The sequence below is a fragment of the Nymphaea colorata genome, chromosome 11 (assembly GCF_008831285.2).
Source record: "Nymphaea colorata isolate Beijing-Zhang1983 chromosome 11, ASM883128v2, whole genome shotgun sequence".
In the NCBI taxonomy this organism is placed as follows: Eukaryota; Viridiplantae; Streptophyta; class Magnoliopsida; order Nymphaeales; family Nymphaeaceae; genus Nymphaea; species Nymphaea colorata.
The window spans coordinates 10,973,486-10,988,710 of NC_045148.1; the positions used below are offsets into that span (position 1 = coordinate 10,973,486).

The window sequence follows — 15,225 nt, forward strand, 5'->3', positions numbered from 1 at the left end:
TTACTTATTATTATTATTATACAAGTACTATTTTTTATTACCTTATGTCTAAAGAATTATATTGTACACATAATGGTAACTTGAAAAAGTAGTTAACTACAATGTTCACTAAAAACATCATTAAATTACTAAACATGAGCAAGACAACAAGCCATGCACCCAAGAATCTCCCTTTTATCTATATATTTATACTTCCTTTGAGATATACATTCTATTATGTTTCTGCCTCTATGACATTTAACTGTTTACGAAAGGTGGTGCTATGTGCCAATTATGCAAACACTCTTTGTACTATGTATACATAGTTATGACATTGTACTTATTTGGGTTTACAAATCGTTGTGGTTTGCTTGTTGTGTATTTTTTTTTTATTTGCTTAGTATTATAGTCACATTTTTCAGTTTTGTTGTTATTTCTACAAATATTATATAATTCACAAATTTGTCCGTGAAGCTTACGCTTCAATTAACGGCTCGCCTCGCCTCGGCTCATGAGAGGCTTAACGCCTCGCCTCGCTTTATCGCCTTTTACAACATTGCTATTATCTCAGTGTGTCAGTGTTAGTGAAGTCGTGCTTGCACATCAATTGTTGAAAAATTCCTATGCTGAGGAATGTGATTTCTCGGATTGCACAGGTAGGTGATATGGTCAGGCTGGAAGACTGGCTGAGATGGCGCATTTATTTGTTCAAATGTTGATTTCAGCAGACAATATTAATCCAAATTCAGCTATTATGGTGAGTCTTGTATCAGCAAGTTCAGACGTTTGCAGCTGCGAATTGAGCAAGTGGATTTGTGCATCCATTGATGTTAACAAAGTTCCTTTGGACATGGCATTGAGTACTGCTCTTTTTGGTCTCCAGACTCTAAGCCAAATGTGGCATGATCCATAATGAACAGAAGATGTTCGATTCCTTGCTGGGAAAAAATTTGGTAACTTGGAATGCAATGATTAAGTGTTAGGTGCAGTCCGTGCTGCCAAATGAAGCAATTCGATAATTTGATCAGATGTACGAGGAAGAATGAAACCAAATGTGATCACTATGGTGAGTTTGCTGTCTGCTTGTGCTGTGTTAGGTGCATTCATTAGATCATAAAGTGGCTTCATCTTTACAGAAGTAGGAGTGATCTCAATTAGTACTGCTCTGATCGACATGTACTCCAAATGCGGCTGTATAACTAATGCTGGTCATGTGTTTGTAGAGATGCCAAACAAAGATGAGGCTGCCTGGAATTCTATATATATATGCGGCTGCTGGTTGGTGGAAGGATGTTTCTGTGGTCGGGGGGCAGAGGAAACAGATGGAGCTGAGGAAACCAGCTGGGTCTAGTTGCGTTGAAGTTGATCGTACTGTCCATAGCATTGCTAACTCATCATATATGCTTTGGCCATCAGCAACGCAAAGTTCTTATGTAAAAGTCTGCGCCATGTGACTGGAACTTGAGACGTGAATGGCTAAAACATTGGTGAACATATGAAGATGACCTTTACAATGTCAGCATGAGCTAAGAGCCGATGTACGCATTCGTTGTGGCCTGTGGGTATTCTAAAATTTGCAGCTATATGGATCTTAGTTGTATAATATTTTTCTAAGACTGCAACTGAGGGCTCAAAAGATCTTGTATATTTAAATACTGTCAATCTGATGTTTATTTTGTTATTGATTCATGATCCGATTGAGGAATGGACTAGCATCACCGTTTCTTGACCGTTTATAATTATTATATTTTCGTATGCATTAGTCGAAGAAACAGAGTAACCTGTTCTCTGTGAAAAACTGTCAGTACGATGGCGAGTGAAAGATGGGGGAGAGTTTTGTTGCTCTTCTCCTTCCACATGGCACAGGCGCTTCTCGCCCTGCTGCCTCGAGATCCTGTCCCGTCTCTGTTTCTGGGCCTCCTCCTCACGATCCTCGGCCTCATGATCGCCTACTGTTTCTCCCTAGTCATCCTATTCCTTGGCCACCTGCTGCCTGAGTTGGTGTCTGTTCCCTTCTCTGGACTGCTACTGCCGCAGCGCCCACCTCGGCAACTAGCTTCCTCTGGCTCTTCCTGAAGCTGACCACCCGTCACTGACCAAGGCGGCAACGCTACTGGAGAACCGTACAGTCGTAGTAGCTTTTCTAATAACTGATAACTGCTCTGCTGCTCTACCAACTAATAACTGCAAGCACCAAATCCTGGTCCTGGAAGATAAGTAGCTGTTGCATTAGATTCAACCTCATTCTTTAGGTCTGAACATGCCTTTTGCAAGAAAACTGCATTCTGCATCTTCAGTAACTTTCCCTGTAGTCAATATAGACGGCCGGAAATTGTTCATGGCAGTTCAGGTATGTGCATTTACACCACATCATCTTGAGAGTAGGGCTAGCAGTCGGTGCATCGAAAGAGGGATAAATTGGAAAATACTAATTCGGTTGCCTCTAGGTTGAGTTTTGGCAAATTGAACTAGAGGGACCTGATTAAAAAGCTCCTCAACCATGATCAATCAAGAAATCATAAAATTCAAATGAAAATCTAGTTCAACAAAGATCTGGATATAGATACCAGTGAAGTGGATAAGTTCAGTAAGTTCGTATAATTTAGATTGAGCTTCATCGAAGAAAGCCGAACTTAAGCTCAGACATCGGTCTTACATGTGCGCAGCGTCTTGACCTAAGAAAACTAGGTTAACTCTACTCGGTTTAGCTAAAACTGCTGCCAAAAATGTGATTGAGAGTGTCCCAATGGTTGAGACCAAAATTTATCGAACTATTTGTAGAGGTATTCTATGAGCTACTAAACTGAAGTTAAATACAAAATGAAAGGCTTGCTTCAAGCTTGGCTCAGGTTGCAAATGAGAAATTGAGAAATGGGCTTACACACCATGCTCAATTGAACTATCTTGAGCTAAATTGATCTGGCCTTAGATCATGTGAAACCAAAAATGATGTCTCTACAACCTAAAGGCCGGAATCCAAAACAAATTTAGTCGAGGTCATACTAACCATGCATGGTTTCTCGGCGGGCTTTCATGGTTTTCTCAGTGCATGTGGTTTGACATTGACTTCTGATTATTTTTGAGACATGAACGACCATAACTACTTATATGTAACCTCGATTCACCAACAGTATATATATACATATATATTAGTTACATGTGGTATCCATTGAAGAGAAGTTTGACATCCGTATTCCAAAATGGGGAAGCATTGAAGAGGCGATTCAATGATGGTGGAGACGATTTTCCAATGCTAAGTGGATGAAGGCAATAGGGCGAATGTGTGTGCCTATGGCAGTTTGGCACCTTTGGAAATTGAGAAGCAAGATTACCCACGCACGATGTCAACACTACTGAGAACCGGCATATTGGAAACAGGATATGGGTTGATATCAAGAACACCGTCAGTGGTTCATCGAGATTCTTCGAATTACAGCAAGGAGATTCTTCGTATTCCTCTTTTTATTTTCTGTTCTATGTCGATTTTCAGCACATTTAGGTATAGATTAAAAGCATTTTAGTTCAGTGGTTTACTGTACTTTATATATACAATTTGTATTCCTTTCATATATGATTATATATATATATATATATATATATATATAACATGTTTGGAGGAGAAGAGAAACCAGCCGGCAACCTCTTCATTGCTCTAGCTGGTCAATCTTCTTTCTCCCAACCGCTAACATAGTTAGGTAAATTGTGTTTTATATATATATATATATATATGAACTATCCTTTTTAGTAGGAGAAGCTTTTTTTTGTCATAATCCATTGGGTTCAAAATAGGTGGTTGAATAAAGTCTTATGGAAACAATGTAAGTGATTAACGATCGACGTGATCCAGTGGTGAGTTGTGCCAGCAACCTGGCTAAGTTTTGCTTTCCATTTTGGCAATAATAGTCATTTGTTAGATTTAATATCTATCTCGGCGACGTCTATAATTGGTGTACATTGATTTGTCTTTAATGGGGCGACGAATTGTTCCCATTGTAGATGGAGCAAGTAAATCTTATTGCCAGAGAAAATGAAAATATTGGCTAACCTTCTATAACTTTTCAGGATTGTATTTCCATTTAAGTTGGCGGTAATATTAATTTATTAGATTTATTGATATGTCAGCGATCTTTATAATTGATATATATATCTATTTATCTGGACTTGTTTGGTCATAGATGACATGAACATTACCTATATATATGAAGATGGCTCTTTTCATATAAAAGTGCCAGTTTCGTAGGAAAGAAAACCTTTCTTTCATATGAAAATTAAACGGTAAAATACTCTTTCTACTTACCCAAGTAAATAATAAAAAAGAGCTTTATAGAATATTGAAGCTCGTCGGGGTCGTTGCTTTTCGACCCAAGCGGGTGGATGTGGATATGGATATGACTCGGAGGTTAGTGGGAGGAATCCAGATATAGGAAGGATTATGCGAGCGTGCTCCAAATCAATTCCCAAACGCCCAAAGTAGAGAGACGGGTCCAAAGCAGTGAAATTAGATCCACAAGGAACTAATTAAATTACCACGCTTCTCTCCACCTGCTCGGGACTGTAAAAAGTAATTTCCCTCGGCCTCGGTTCTCCCAAATTCAAAAATAACCTTTTTCTGTAACTGATCACAATGTCTCATAAGTTCAATTAAAAAAATGTCATATATAAAACATCTGTACTTAACCATGGTGGAGCCAAAAATTTCTCCCTGAGGGTGCTCTAAGTTTAATTTTTAAACTTTAGGAGCACTTATGTAAAAGTCTGAAAATTGATGAAGTTTTTTATACGTAAATAAAGCACATTATGTGGGCTGGTGTAGGCAACGTAGCTCCAACAGAGGGGCCGGTTTATTTTTCTGAACTCTATCTTCTTGGCGCATGCATGCATGCTTAAAATGTTCCATGGCTGTGGCTAGTACTTTCTAACATGAAGATGTAAACATGCATTGCCATGTGTAGAAACTAACGGTCTGCAAAGTTAGAAATTTTTGGCTAAGAAGCCAAGTTTAAATTTCAGACTTTAAGAAGCACTCAAATGTTAAAAACAAAAACTGAAAATAATGAAATTTCTATATGTAATAAAGCAAAATTTGTGGTCTGGTGTGGACAATTGCCCACATAGTTACATAGCTTTGCCACTGGAAATCGAGTCTCCTAAAGCTCAAATTTTGGCTATTCATCTGTCAGCCACGACCACTGCACTAAGCCAACCCTATCTTCTTGGCGCATGCATGCATGTTACATTAGATCATTCTTTTTGTTTCCCTTTCTGACTTTGCTTCTGCGTCTTTCCTAACCTCCAATCAACAAAGGAGATGTTACATTTGCATCTGTAAAGTTCCGGATAGACCATAGTTGTTGTCTCCATAGCAACACGCTTTTTGCAGCTTTAATCGCACTTCTTCGACGGCAACTCCTGGCCTTCTACATAAGGGTACGTGTGTGGATGAGCGAAGAGAGGGAGAGAGCAACGGCTCATGTTTTGTTTTAGTACGTTGGTGTAATCGCCCATCCCTCAACTACCCATTATCGCATTAAAACAAAGCAACCCGAGGAGCGAGAGAGAACCCAAGTGCCTCCCGACTTCCAGAACTGATCAAAACAAACCGAGACTTCCTTGCTGTGGATAGCGTTCTGCTCATCCATGTCTCTTGCTTCCACGCCAGCGATCAACTTGATCATAACGCTGAACCGAAGTCCACACGGACATCCGAAATGGCGAAGGAACAAAGGATTTCAGATTCTTCGAATTCCATAGTTACCAAGAAGAAGCTAATCCGGAGGACCTGACTGATCTAAAAATGCGGAAGAAACACAGTACCTTTTGATGACTCCAAGAGGGGTTGGCTTAGTGCAGTGGTCGTCGCTGGCAGATGAATAGCTTAAATTTAAGCTTTAGGAGACTCGATTTCAGTGGTAGAGAGCTATGTTGTAGCTGGTGTGGGCAATTGTCCACACCAGCCCACAAATTTTACTTTATTACATATACAAATTTCATTATATTCAGTTTTTTTCTTTTTTACATTTGAGTGCTGAAATTTAAACTTAACTCCTTAGCCAAAAATTTCTAGCTTTGCAGACCGTTAGTTTCTAAACATGGCAAAGCATGTTTACATCTTGACGTTAGGAAGTACTAGCCACAACCATGGAACATTTTAAGCATGCATGCATGCATGTGCCAAGAAGATAGAGTTCAGAAAGATAAACCGGCCCCTCGGTTGGAGCTACGTTGCCCACATTAGTACTTTATTTACCTATAAAAACTTCATTAATTTTTAGTCTTTTACATATGATTGCTCTTTAAAGTTTGAAAATTAAACTTAGAGTGTCCTCAACCAGAAATTTCTAACTCCAGCTCTGGAAAACAGAGGCCCAGGAAAATTACTTTTTACAGTCCCGAGCAGGTCACTTCTGGAGAGAGTGCGGTAAGTTAATTAGTTTCCTGTGGATCTAATTTCACTGCTTTGGACCCGTCTCTCTACTTTGGCCGTTTGGGAATTGGTTTGGCGTGCTCGCGAAATCCTTCCTATATATGGATTCCTCCCACCAACCTTCGAGTCAGATCCATATCCGCATCCACCCACTTTGGTCGAAAAGCATGGTTCCGTACTGACCCGAACGAGCTTCAATATTCTATAGAGCTCTTGTTTACTATTTAATTGGGTGAGTAGAAAGAGTATTTTACCGTTTAATAGTCAAAACTCACATCGATTGTCGTCTTCAGGTAGTGTCTCTATTATCCTTCAACTTTGCATATCAATGCCTCTTTGTTTCAGGCAGAAAGTTATATATAAATCTGAATCAATATCCAATTTTACAATCCGAATTTGATTATATTCATGTTCATAGTTCATACCCAAATCCAAATTCAAATTTTGAACCAATTTTGACCAATTTTCAAAATGTAAGAGCATTGGATATAGGATATTTATTTAAAAATAAATTTGTTCAAAATCTGATCAGATATTTATTTACATCCGAATCTGATCAGATGTCATTTTTAGATCCAAGTCTGGTATGATTTCTTAATCGTACATTAATTTTTTTTTTCATATCTATTTTTTTTTTAATTGGTTTGGTCAAATGTCTGATTCAAACCGAATATATTGACATCCCTATTAGTAACTTCCTCTATCAACAATAGGAACAATTTGTCACCCTATTAAAGACAAATCAATATACACCAATTATAAAGGTCGCTGAGATCAATGTTAAATCTAACAAATGACTATTATTGCCAAAATGGTTAGCTAAACTTAGCCAGGTGTGCTGGCACACCTCACCACTGAATCACATAGATCGTTAATCATTTACATTGTTTTCACAAGACTTTATTCAGCCACCAATTTTGAACGCAATGGATTATGACAAAAAGCTTCTCCTACTAAATAGGAGAGTCTATATATAGATTCATGGGATTTAAACTCTAACTTGTGGATGAATGCATGCATAATAATTAAGCTAAAATATAATGCATTTCATGGATCATCAATAGACTTGGATTAGGCATATGGATGGCGATATGATTTGCTTATTCAGATCTAGAAAGAGATGGCAGATTCAAATTCAAGGTCTGGACCACAGATTTAGTATCATATCTGATCTGAAACGGTGTCGTTCCAGCCGTCAGTCTCGCTGGCGACCGCTACCCCATGGGTTGGAGGAACCGGTTAGGAAGTAGATGAAGGTGCCTACCCCTTTTCCAGTCCAGAAAAGCACGGCATCAATGGGATCCCGACCGGGCCTCTTTCTGGCGCGACATCGACTCCACGATTCCAAGATCCTCTCACACCTTCAGTGCCTCCGGCAAGATAACCAGGGATGACACTCGCCTCTTCCTGTTTCAGTGTCTGATAAGCATATGGTTGGACGGTTGTTCACAACTGCAAGTCCACGAAAGTTTTGTGTGTTCTGCAAAAGCGAGCAGAAAATTCGTCGAGCCTTTGTGCGATGAAATCTACTTTTTTTCACTTGTTTTTCGTTTCTAGCAGCAAAATACTGCCTGATATTCTTCGCAAAAGATTCCGGTAAATCCTCGCTCTGATACCAAGAATGGTTGTTGCCAAAAGAAGGGCCATGGGTCCGGCCGAATAGAATAGGTTAACCGTACTGCTATCTCCTTTCTGTAATTCGAAGAATCTCGATGAACCACTGGCGGTGTTCTTGATATCAACCCATATCCTGTTTCCAATATCCCGGTTCTCAGTAGTGTTGGCATCGTGCGTGGGTAATCTTGCTTCTCAATTTCCAAAGGTGCCAAACTGTCATAGGCACACACATTCGCCCTACTTCATCCATTTAGCATTGGAAAATCGTCTCCACCAACATTGAATCGCCTCTTCAATGCTTCCCCATTTTGGAATACGGATGTCAAACTTCTCTTTAATGGATACCACATGTAACTAATATATATGTATACATATACTGTTGGTGAATCGAGGTTACATGTAAGTAGTTATGGTCGTTCATGTCTCAAAAATAATCAGAAGTCAACGTCAAACCACATGCACTGAGAAAACCATGAAAGCCCGCCGAGAAACCATGCATGATTAATATGACCTCGACTAAATTTGTTTTGGATTCCGGCCTTTAGGTTGTAGAGACATCATTTTTGGTTTCACGTGATCTAAGGCCAGATCAATTTAGCTCAGGATAGTTCAATTGAGCATGATGTAAGCCCATTTCTCAATTTCTCATTTGCAACCTGAGCCAAGCTTGGAGCAAGCCTTTCATTTTGTATTTAACTTCAGTTTAGTAGCTCGTAGAATACCTCTACAATTAGTTCGATAGATTTTGGTCTCAACCATTGGGACACTCTCAATCACATTTTTGGCAGCAGTTTTAGCTAAACCGAGTAGAGTTAACCTAATTTCTTAGGTCAAGACGCACATGTAAGACCGATGTCTGAGCTTAAGTTCGACTTTCTTCGATGAAGCTCAATCTCAATTATACGAACTTACTGAACTTATCCACTTCACTGGTATCTATATCCAGATCTTTGTTGAACTAGATTTTTGATTGAACATGGTTGAGGAGCTTTTTTATCAGGTCCCTCTAGTTCAATTTGCCAAAACTCAACCTAGAGGCAACCGAATTAGTATTTTCCAATTTATCCCTCTTTTGATGCACCGACTGCTAGCCCTACTCTCAAGAAGATGTGGTGTAAATGCACATACCTGAACTACCATGAACAATTTCCAGCCGTCTATATTGACTACAGGGAAAGTAACTGAAGATGCAGAATGCAGTTTTCTTGCAAAAGGCATGTTCAGACCTAAAGAATGAGGTTGAATCTAATGCAACAGCTACCATCTTCCAGGACCAGGATTTGGTGCTTGCAGTTATTAGTTGGTAGAGTAGCAGAGCAGTTATCAGTTGTTAGAAAAGCAGATAGCTTCTGCACATGATCAGAGTAGTCATCGGCTGTTAGAACTGCAAACACCTTCTGAAGGGGTCATAGCGCAAGCTTCCTTTATCTAGATACGAAGGAGATTATTTTCATGAGGTTTCCTTCAAAGATTATTTGTAGGCCTTCTCGGAAGCAATGAAATGCCTTTCTTCAGGAGATGGTGAATATTACACGATGGTGACTAGTCTACAAGCTGAAAGTGACCTCTTTATCTGCATGGAGCTGTGAAGAACTCGTTACCATGCTGTGGAAAAATAAGCTCTATTATCCAATAGCGCACTCTGTAGTTCTCAAGAGTTTTTCTCCGTGTTGCTGGTGGCCCTTGAGTAGGGGTAAAGAATACGTGGCTGATATTGAGCTCATGGCAAAAAAAATGTCCACGACAGAACAGACTTTAGAATGAATTTCATTTACCATCTTAATGGAGCAATATTGATAGTTTTCTTCATGGCCACGATTGCAATCAGAAGGCATTAAACAAATGTTTTATCCCATGTTTGTTGTGGAGTAAAGAGGGGAACGATATGCCTTTAATGCTTAAAAATATAGAGAAAAACAGTAAGATAAAGGATCCTCCTTCCAAAAGTTTCACATATTTGATGCGGGAATGGAGAAAGGTATAAGGCTTTACTTTTTCTGAAGGAAGTTCTAAAGCTTTGAACCTGCAGCACTTACTGTCCTCTTCGATAGACTTAACCTCTTTTTGCTTCCGGCCCAAGTGACTGGCTGCCCTACATCCCCACTTCCCAGCTAATTGAAGAAGTCAACACATTGGTGCCACTAACGAAAATGTATATTCTTGCAATTGAATTGCAGGACTTACGACATTCAGCGCTGGATGCCCTTCAGGTTTATTTTTGAAAGAAGTTGAGCTAACATACACTCAGAACATACACTCAGTTTAGACAGCTCGCTTGAGCTAGCTCTCGAGCTTATACAATTCCATGAACCAATCAGATTCAAACTGCTGCTAAGCTCATCCATGTAATAGGCGAAGCTTGAAGATTTCCTTTGAACAGGTTGACCGTTGAACTTGCACGGACTTTAGGAACTAATCTTATTCTTCACACAGACATGCGCATGCAAGTAAACTGCTAGCAGTTACTTTTTGTATTTTATGGGATAAGGCATAGGCGTAAATCCTTAACTACCCCAAGTTTTTAGCTCATCCCTGTTCTCAGCAAGATGGCAGCATCATTCCATCAACATGAACAACATTGATAATCATAGTTGAAGGGAAAAGAGATTCATCATATGGTACAATCCCTGCAATCTTCATTTTATCAACGAACGTGAAAATCTTGAACAGCTAGAAATTCTTCCGAGCTACAAGTGACATTGCACCACAACCGCTAAATTCCTCAACATGTCCACCTAGATGGTGTTCAAAGAAGATATTAAAAACAAGATAAATGCCCATAGAAAGGAAAGAAACCATGACCAGCATACTAAGACAACTGGACGGCATTCACTTAAGAATCTTGTCCTTGGCAGCTGATACAACCTTCAAATGACTAGCTTGACGATTTCTGCATCTCAGAAATCTTCGTCCATACTAAAAACAAAATTGTTTGCTCCCTGTTTTATGCTCTGCATCACACAAGCTTTCTGGTAATCTCCAACTCTTCGTTCAAAGAAGTTTGATTTGCCCCTGCATGGAAGAAGAGGAGATGATTTCTTGATGAACATACCTTAATTATCCGTACCAAAAGCATTCAATTTGATTAAAATTTTATGGCCGTGACAAAATTTGTGGAATGCAAACTATGGCAGCATTAATAAAAACCAAATTATGAATCATTATGAAGGTCTTGAACTTACTGCAAAGAGATGAATTCCATCCAGTCAAATGGGTTGGAGACGTTATACTTTCTGCTGTAACCTAGAGAGTCCTGTAACCACAATGTTCTTGAAGCTGAAGCCAAACAGATGTACAGAAGGGAACACATACAATTCAAGATTGTCTGTCTAGATCAACGAAAAATCCTAGAAGGTGCAATATGGCTACAAATGATGCCCCCCAACATCCAAAATTGATCTATGCTATTGAGCAATTTATGCAAGAGAAAAAAGAGGAACTCTTTACCAGCAGGCGATCAGCCACAAATTTTATGTATTGACTCATAAGAACCGAATTCATGCCAATCAGGTCACAGGGAAGTGCTTCACAAACAAATTGAATTTCGATTTCTACAGCATCATGCACAATTTGGTAAATTCTTTGTTCATTCAGGGGTCTGTGCAATAACCTAAAAAAGCAAAAGATAAAAATGAGGAAATGACGGATGTGAAGTTTCATAAGGTAAGAAAGGAAACGGGTATGGACTTAGCTACCTGTAAAGAACACATGCAAAATCACAGTGAAGACCCTCATCTCTTGAAATAAGCTCATTAGAGAAGGTCAATCCTGGCATTAAGCCTCTCTTTTTAAGCCAAAATATCGCACAGAAGCTGAGATGGAAAGACGAGAACAAAAAAGGTAATGCAAGCAACAGAAGATGAAGACATTCAAAACCAAAAAATTTATCTAACCTTCCTGAGAAGAAGATTCCCTCAACACATGAAAAAGCAACAAGTCTCTCTGCAAATGAAGTAGAACTGCATATTGATATATATGAAAAATGACATTAGTACAAAAAGTGAAAACTAACATATCAAGTGCACATAGTACAGAACCACATATTTCTAAAGGATACATGTCTTAACTGTGTATTGGATTCTCAAATCAAACCAATTATGCTGTAAGATAAAGAAAACCCTTAAAAAACTCTTGGAAAGATTTATACTTCTTATTGAATATGACCGTTACGAAGAAATGAAACTTTTAATGACCTTACTATGTGTATTTGGAGGAAGGGTTTAAAATATTACATGCATATAATAGGAATGAGTCAGTACTGAAGTTAGCTTCACATTGGCTCAAATTCATGCAGCATTTATGTGGTCAGGCCGGAATGTACATGTAGTAGAATAGAAACACTCCAAACTAATGCCAGCTGACAAATTGGAAAAAAGAAAAAAAGAAAAACAACTATACTCCAGCTACTGACACTATTGGATATGGAGAAAAGAACATGCATTAAGCACCTCTGAATCCAGTTGAGTGCCCATTGAGCCTTTCTAGCAACACATGGGATGCTCTCAATGGCATGGAACAGCCTATGCTTCTCTTTCTGGTCCTTAATGTATGTCTCCAGAAGTAAGCTATACATTTCTGCAGTATCATGCAAAAGGTAAAAAAAATAGTAGGTTATGATATCTCAAAATAACTAAACCAAAAAAACATTGTCATGCCAAAGACATGTTCGTCTACCTGAATGGATGTTCTCCATGGCAATCTGAAAACCATAAAATGCTCGAACCTGAACAGAGGGTGACAATGTAAGATTATACAATGTCGCTAACTCCAATAGCTGTGCAGGTTATTATTTAACATAGGCATTTGTTAAAACATAAAAACTGCTAATATAAAAGCACAACTGCATGCATTGGACATGCATTTTGACAGCCTCCGAAACAGCAAGTGATATATAATGGAATTCACTTATTCAGTGAGAAAATTTGAATGTGAGGCAATTCATAAACAATAAAAGAAACTTCATTTGATATATATATACACACACACACACATATATATATAATATATATAATATATATATATATATATATATATCATCCCGAAATGACAGGTGCATAAAGTTCCAAAATTCAGGTTGGATGCGTGAGAACTTTCCTACACTAACAAGCTAATGGTTGCAGTATGAGATTGCTATAACTTTATGGAACTTTGAAATAAGTATCAAACGTCAAAGCTTATAATATAATTGAACGTCTTACCTCTGGAATTTGTACATCTTTTAAAAATCGAGCAGCTAAATTCTCCAAAACAATGCCATCTGATGAAGCAAAAAATGCCAGAACATGACTAATAAAGTGCTTCTCGTTGCTTGTCAAGGTCTCCCATTGATACACATCTTGTGCAAGATCTACTTCCTCAGCTGAAATATAGCCATCACACCAAGCTTGAGAATGCCAGCACAAGAAAATCAAGTGAAAGCTCCATAACCACACTCAAACCGAAACAAGAAGCAGAATCTTCCACGACATGGCATAGGAAATTGCAATATAAAACAAGTTCAGTATAATGCCAAGAAAGCCTCAAAATCAGACAAATAGATGCTGCCCATCTTGTGCTTGTGCCGAGACATTTACCTGCACACAAAATTAAGTGCATTCTGAACACGTGATTCATGCACGTGACAGAGAGTGTCTTAACTCACACAGTGTGCGGAGACACATAGAGAGCGAGAGAGAGGGAGGGAGAGAGGAACGGAGAGTTCCCAACTTCAAAAGAGAAAAACGGAAATCTTCAGTTGCACCAGAGAAAAAGAAGGGAATTCTCAGTCACAGGTGTATGTGAAACGCCTTCAAAATCCAATTCCATGGGTAAATTAAATCCTTAAAGAGTTAAGCTTCATAGACAACATGAACACCTCGAGTGATAAACAAGAACTGGAATTGGGTAAAGACAAAAAACGTGCAACCAGAAAACAACTGCCTAATGCCTATCTATGAGAATCTAACTTGGTAAAAGTAGCAGCCGTCTAGCGAATGTAACTAGCGCACCACGTTGAATCTGTTTTTGTTTTTCCTAAGAGGTGATCAAAATTCTTCTCTTGTTTAATCAAGTTTCTTTACAATTAGGTGGGCATTACTCCTTAACACCATCCACAAAAGAAACAGAATTCTCAAACATGAACCTCAGTTTCCGCTTTACCAAACAGAAAAGCCAGTAGAAAATACTAAAAAGCACCATTTCTACTAGAAAAGTCCAATGAAGAGTTCTCAAACAAACCATTGCCCACAAAACTCCATGCACACAACGAAGCAAGGAAGACGAGAACCTGAGGAAGAAAAAAAAGAAGCGCACAGGGGAGATTACCTGTCCAGAAACTCGCTTCCGCCTTCTTGTACATCTCCCATAATTGCCTATACTTGATAGGAAACATGCAAAACCGTTCAGATTGCTCCGCCAGGATAGGTTCTTCCTCTGGTTCTCCTTCACCTCCTTCCTTTTTCAGGGACCCCATCTCAGTCCTCCTTGGAGAATTCTCCTGAATCTGCTGCAATGGTTGCTAAAACCCAGCTAAACCCCAACCCACTACCTCCTGGAGGGCGACGCCAGCACACTTGGGGCAGAATTGGCCTCATCTTTGCCCTTTGATTACTCCTGATGTCGTCGCTTCTGCTTCGTTTTCTCATTGGCACTCTCGTTCTTTATTTGAATTGACGTCGCCCCACCGACATTGTCGTTAAACGCGGGACAGCCGTTGATCTCAAAAGCCCGCGATCTCAACACCGTTGTTCGCGGGCAGCCGCACTTAGGAATGGTAAAAGTTTCAGTGAAAGACTAAAATATACAGGTACCATACTGGAATTTTTCTATATAAAGTTGCATTCTGAAATTTAATGACTTCTAGGAGGCTGCGGTTTCAAATATATAATATATACAATGTGACAAAGCGTTTCTTGAATGTTTTTTTCTTTAAACAACCTAATTACTTTCTAAATAATTCCCAGCTTCAATGCCATTTTTATATGCATTATTTAAATGAAGCTTTTATGTATCACAAGCTTTTATGACTTGTAAAATACAATAAGATACTATTTGTTAGATGAAAATTACATTCTAATTTTCAATCTCTTTGAAGCTGAAGAAAATCAAGTTTTTAATTCACCGAATCAAGATTTTAATTCATGGAACTTGTCCCGTCACAAATTGGTGAAAGGTTTGCCTAATTAAGATATGGTCACTTCGAATGATACTCATTTTGGCCTTTTATT

The 15,225-nt window shown here is 38.8% G+C and overlaps 1 protein-coding gene across 2 annotated transcripts; it reads right to left on the reverse strand.

Moving 5' to 3' along the window:
• Positions 1 to 10,636: 10,636 nt before the first annotated feature.
• LOC116264132 (ribonucleoside-diphosphate reductase small chain A) lies at positions 10,637 to 14,627 on the reverse strand. 2 transcript variants are annotated; one of them, XM_031644155.2, is made up of 10 exons: positions 14,324 to 14,627; positions 13,219 to 13,379; positions 12,695 to 12,743; positions 12,469 to 12,595; positions 11,914 to 11,979; positions 11,716 to 11,832; positions 11,468 to 11,630; positions 11,203 to 11,273; positions 10,886 to 11,032; positions 10,637 to 10,755 (listed from the first exon to the last, which is right to left on the reverse strand). In XM_031644155.2, exons 1-9 carry the CDS (start codon positions 14,469 to 14,471, stop codon positions 10,918 to 10,920), a joined length of 1,017 nt encoding a protein of 338 aa, XP_031500015.1. In that variant the 5' UTR covers positions 14,472 to 14,627; the 3' UTR covers positions 10,637 to 10,755; positions 10,886 to 10,917. The 2 variants fall into 2 exon arrangements, with proteins under 2 accessions (XP_031500015.1, XP_031500014.1); XM_031644154.2 differs by having other exon boundaries at positions 10,637 to 11,032.
• Positions 14,628 to 15,225: the final 598 nt, after the last annotated feature.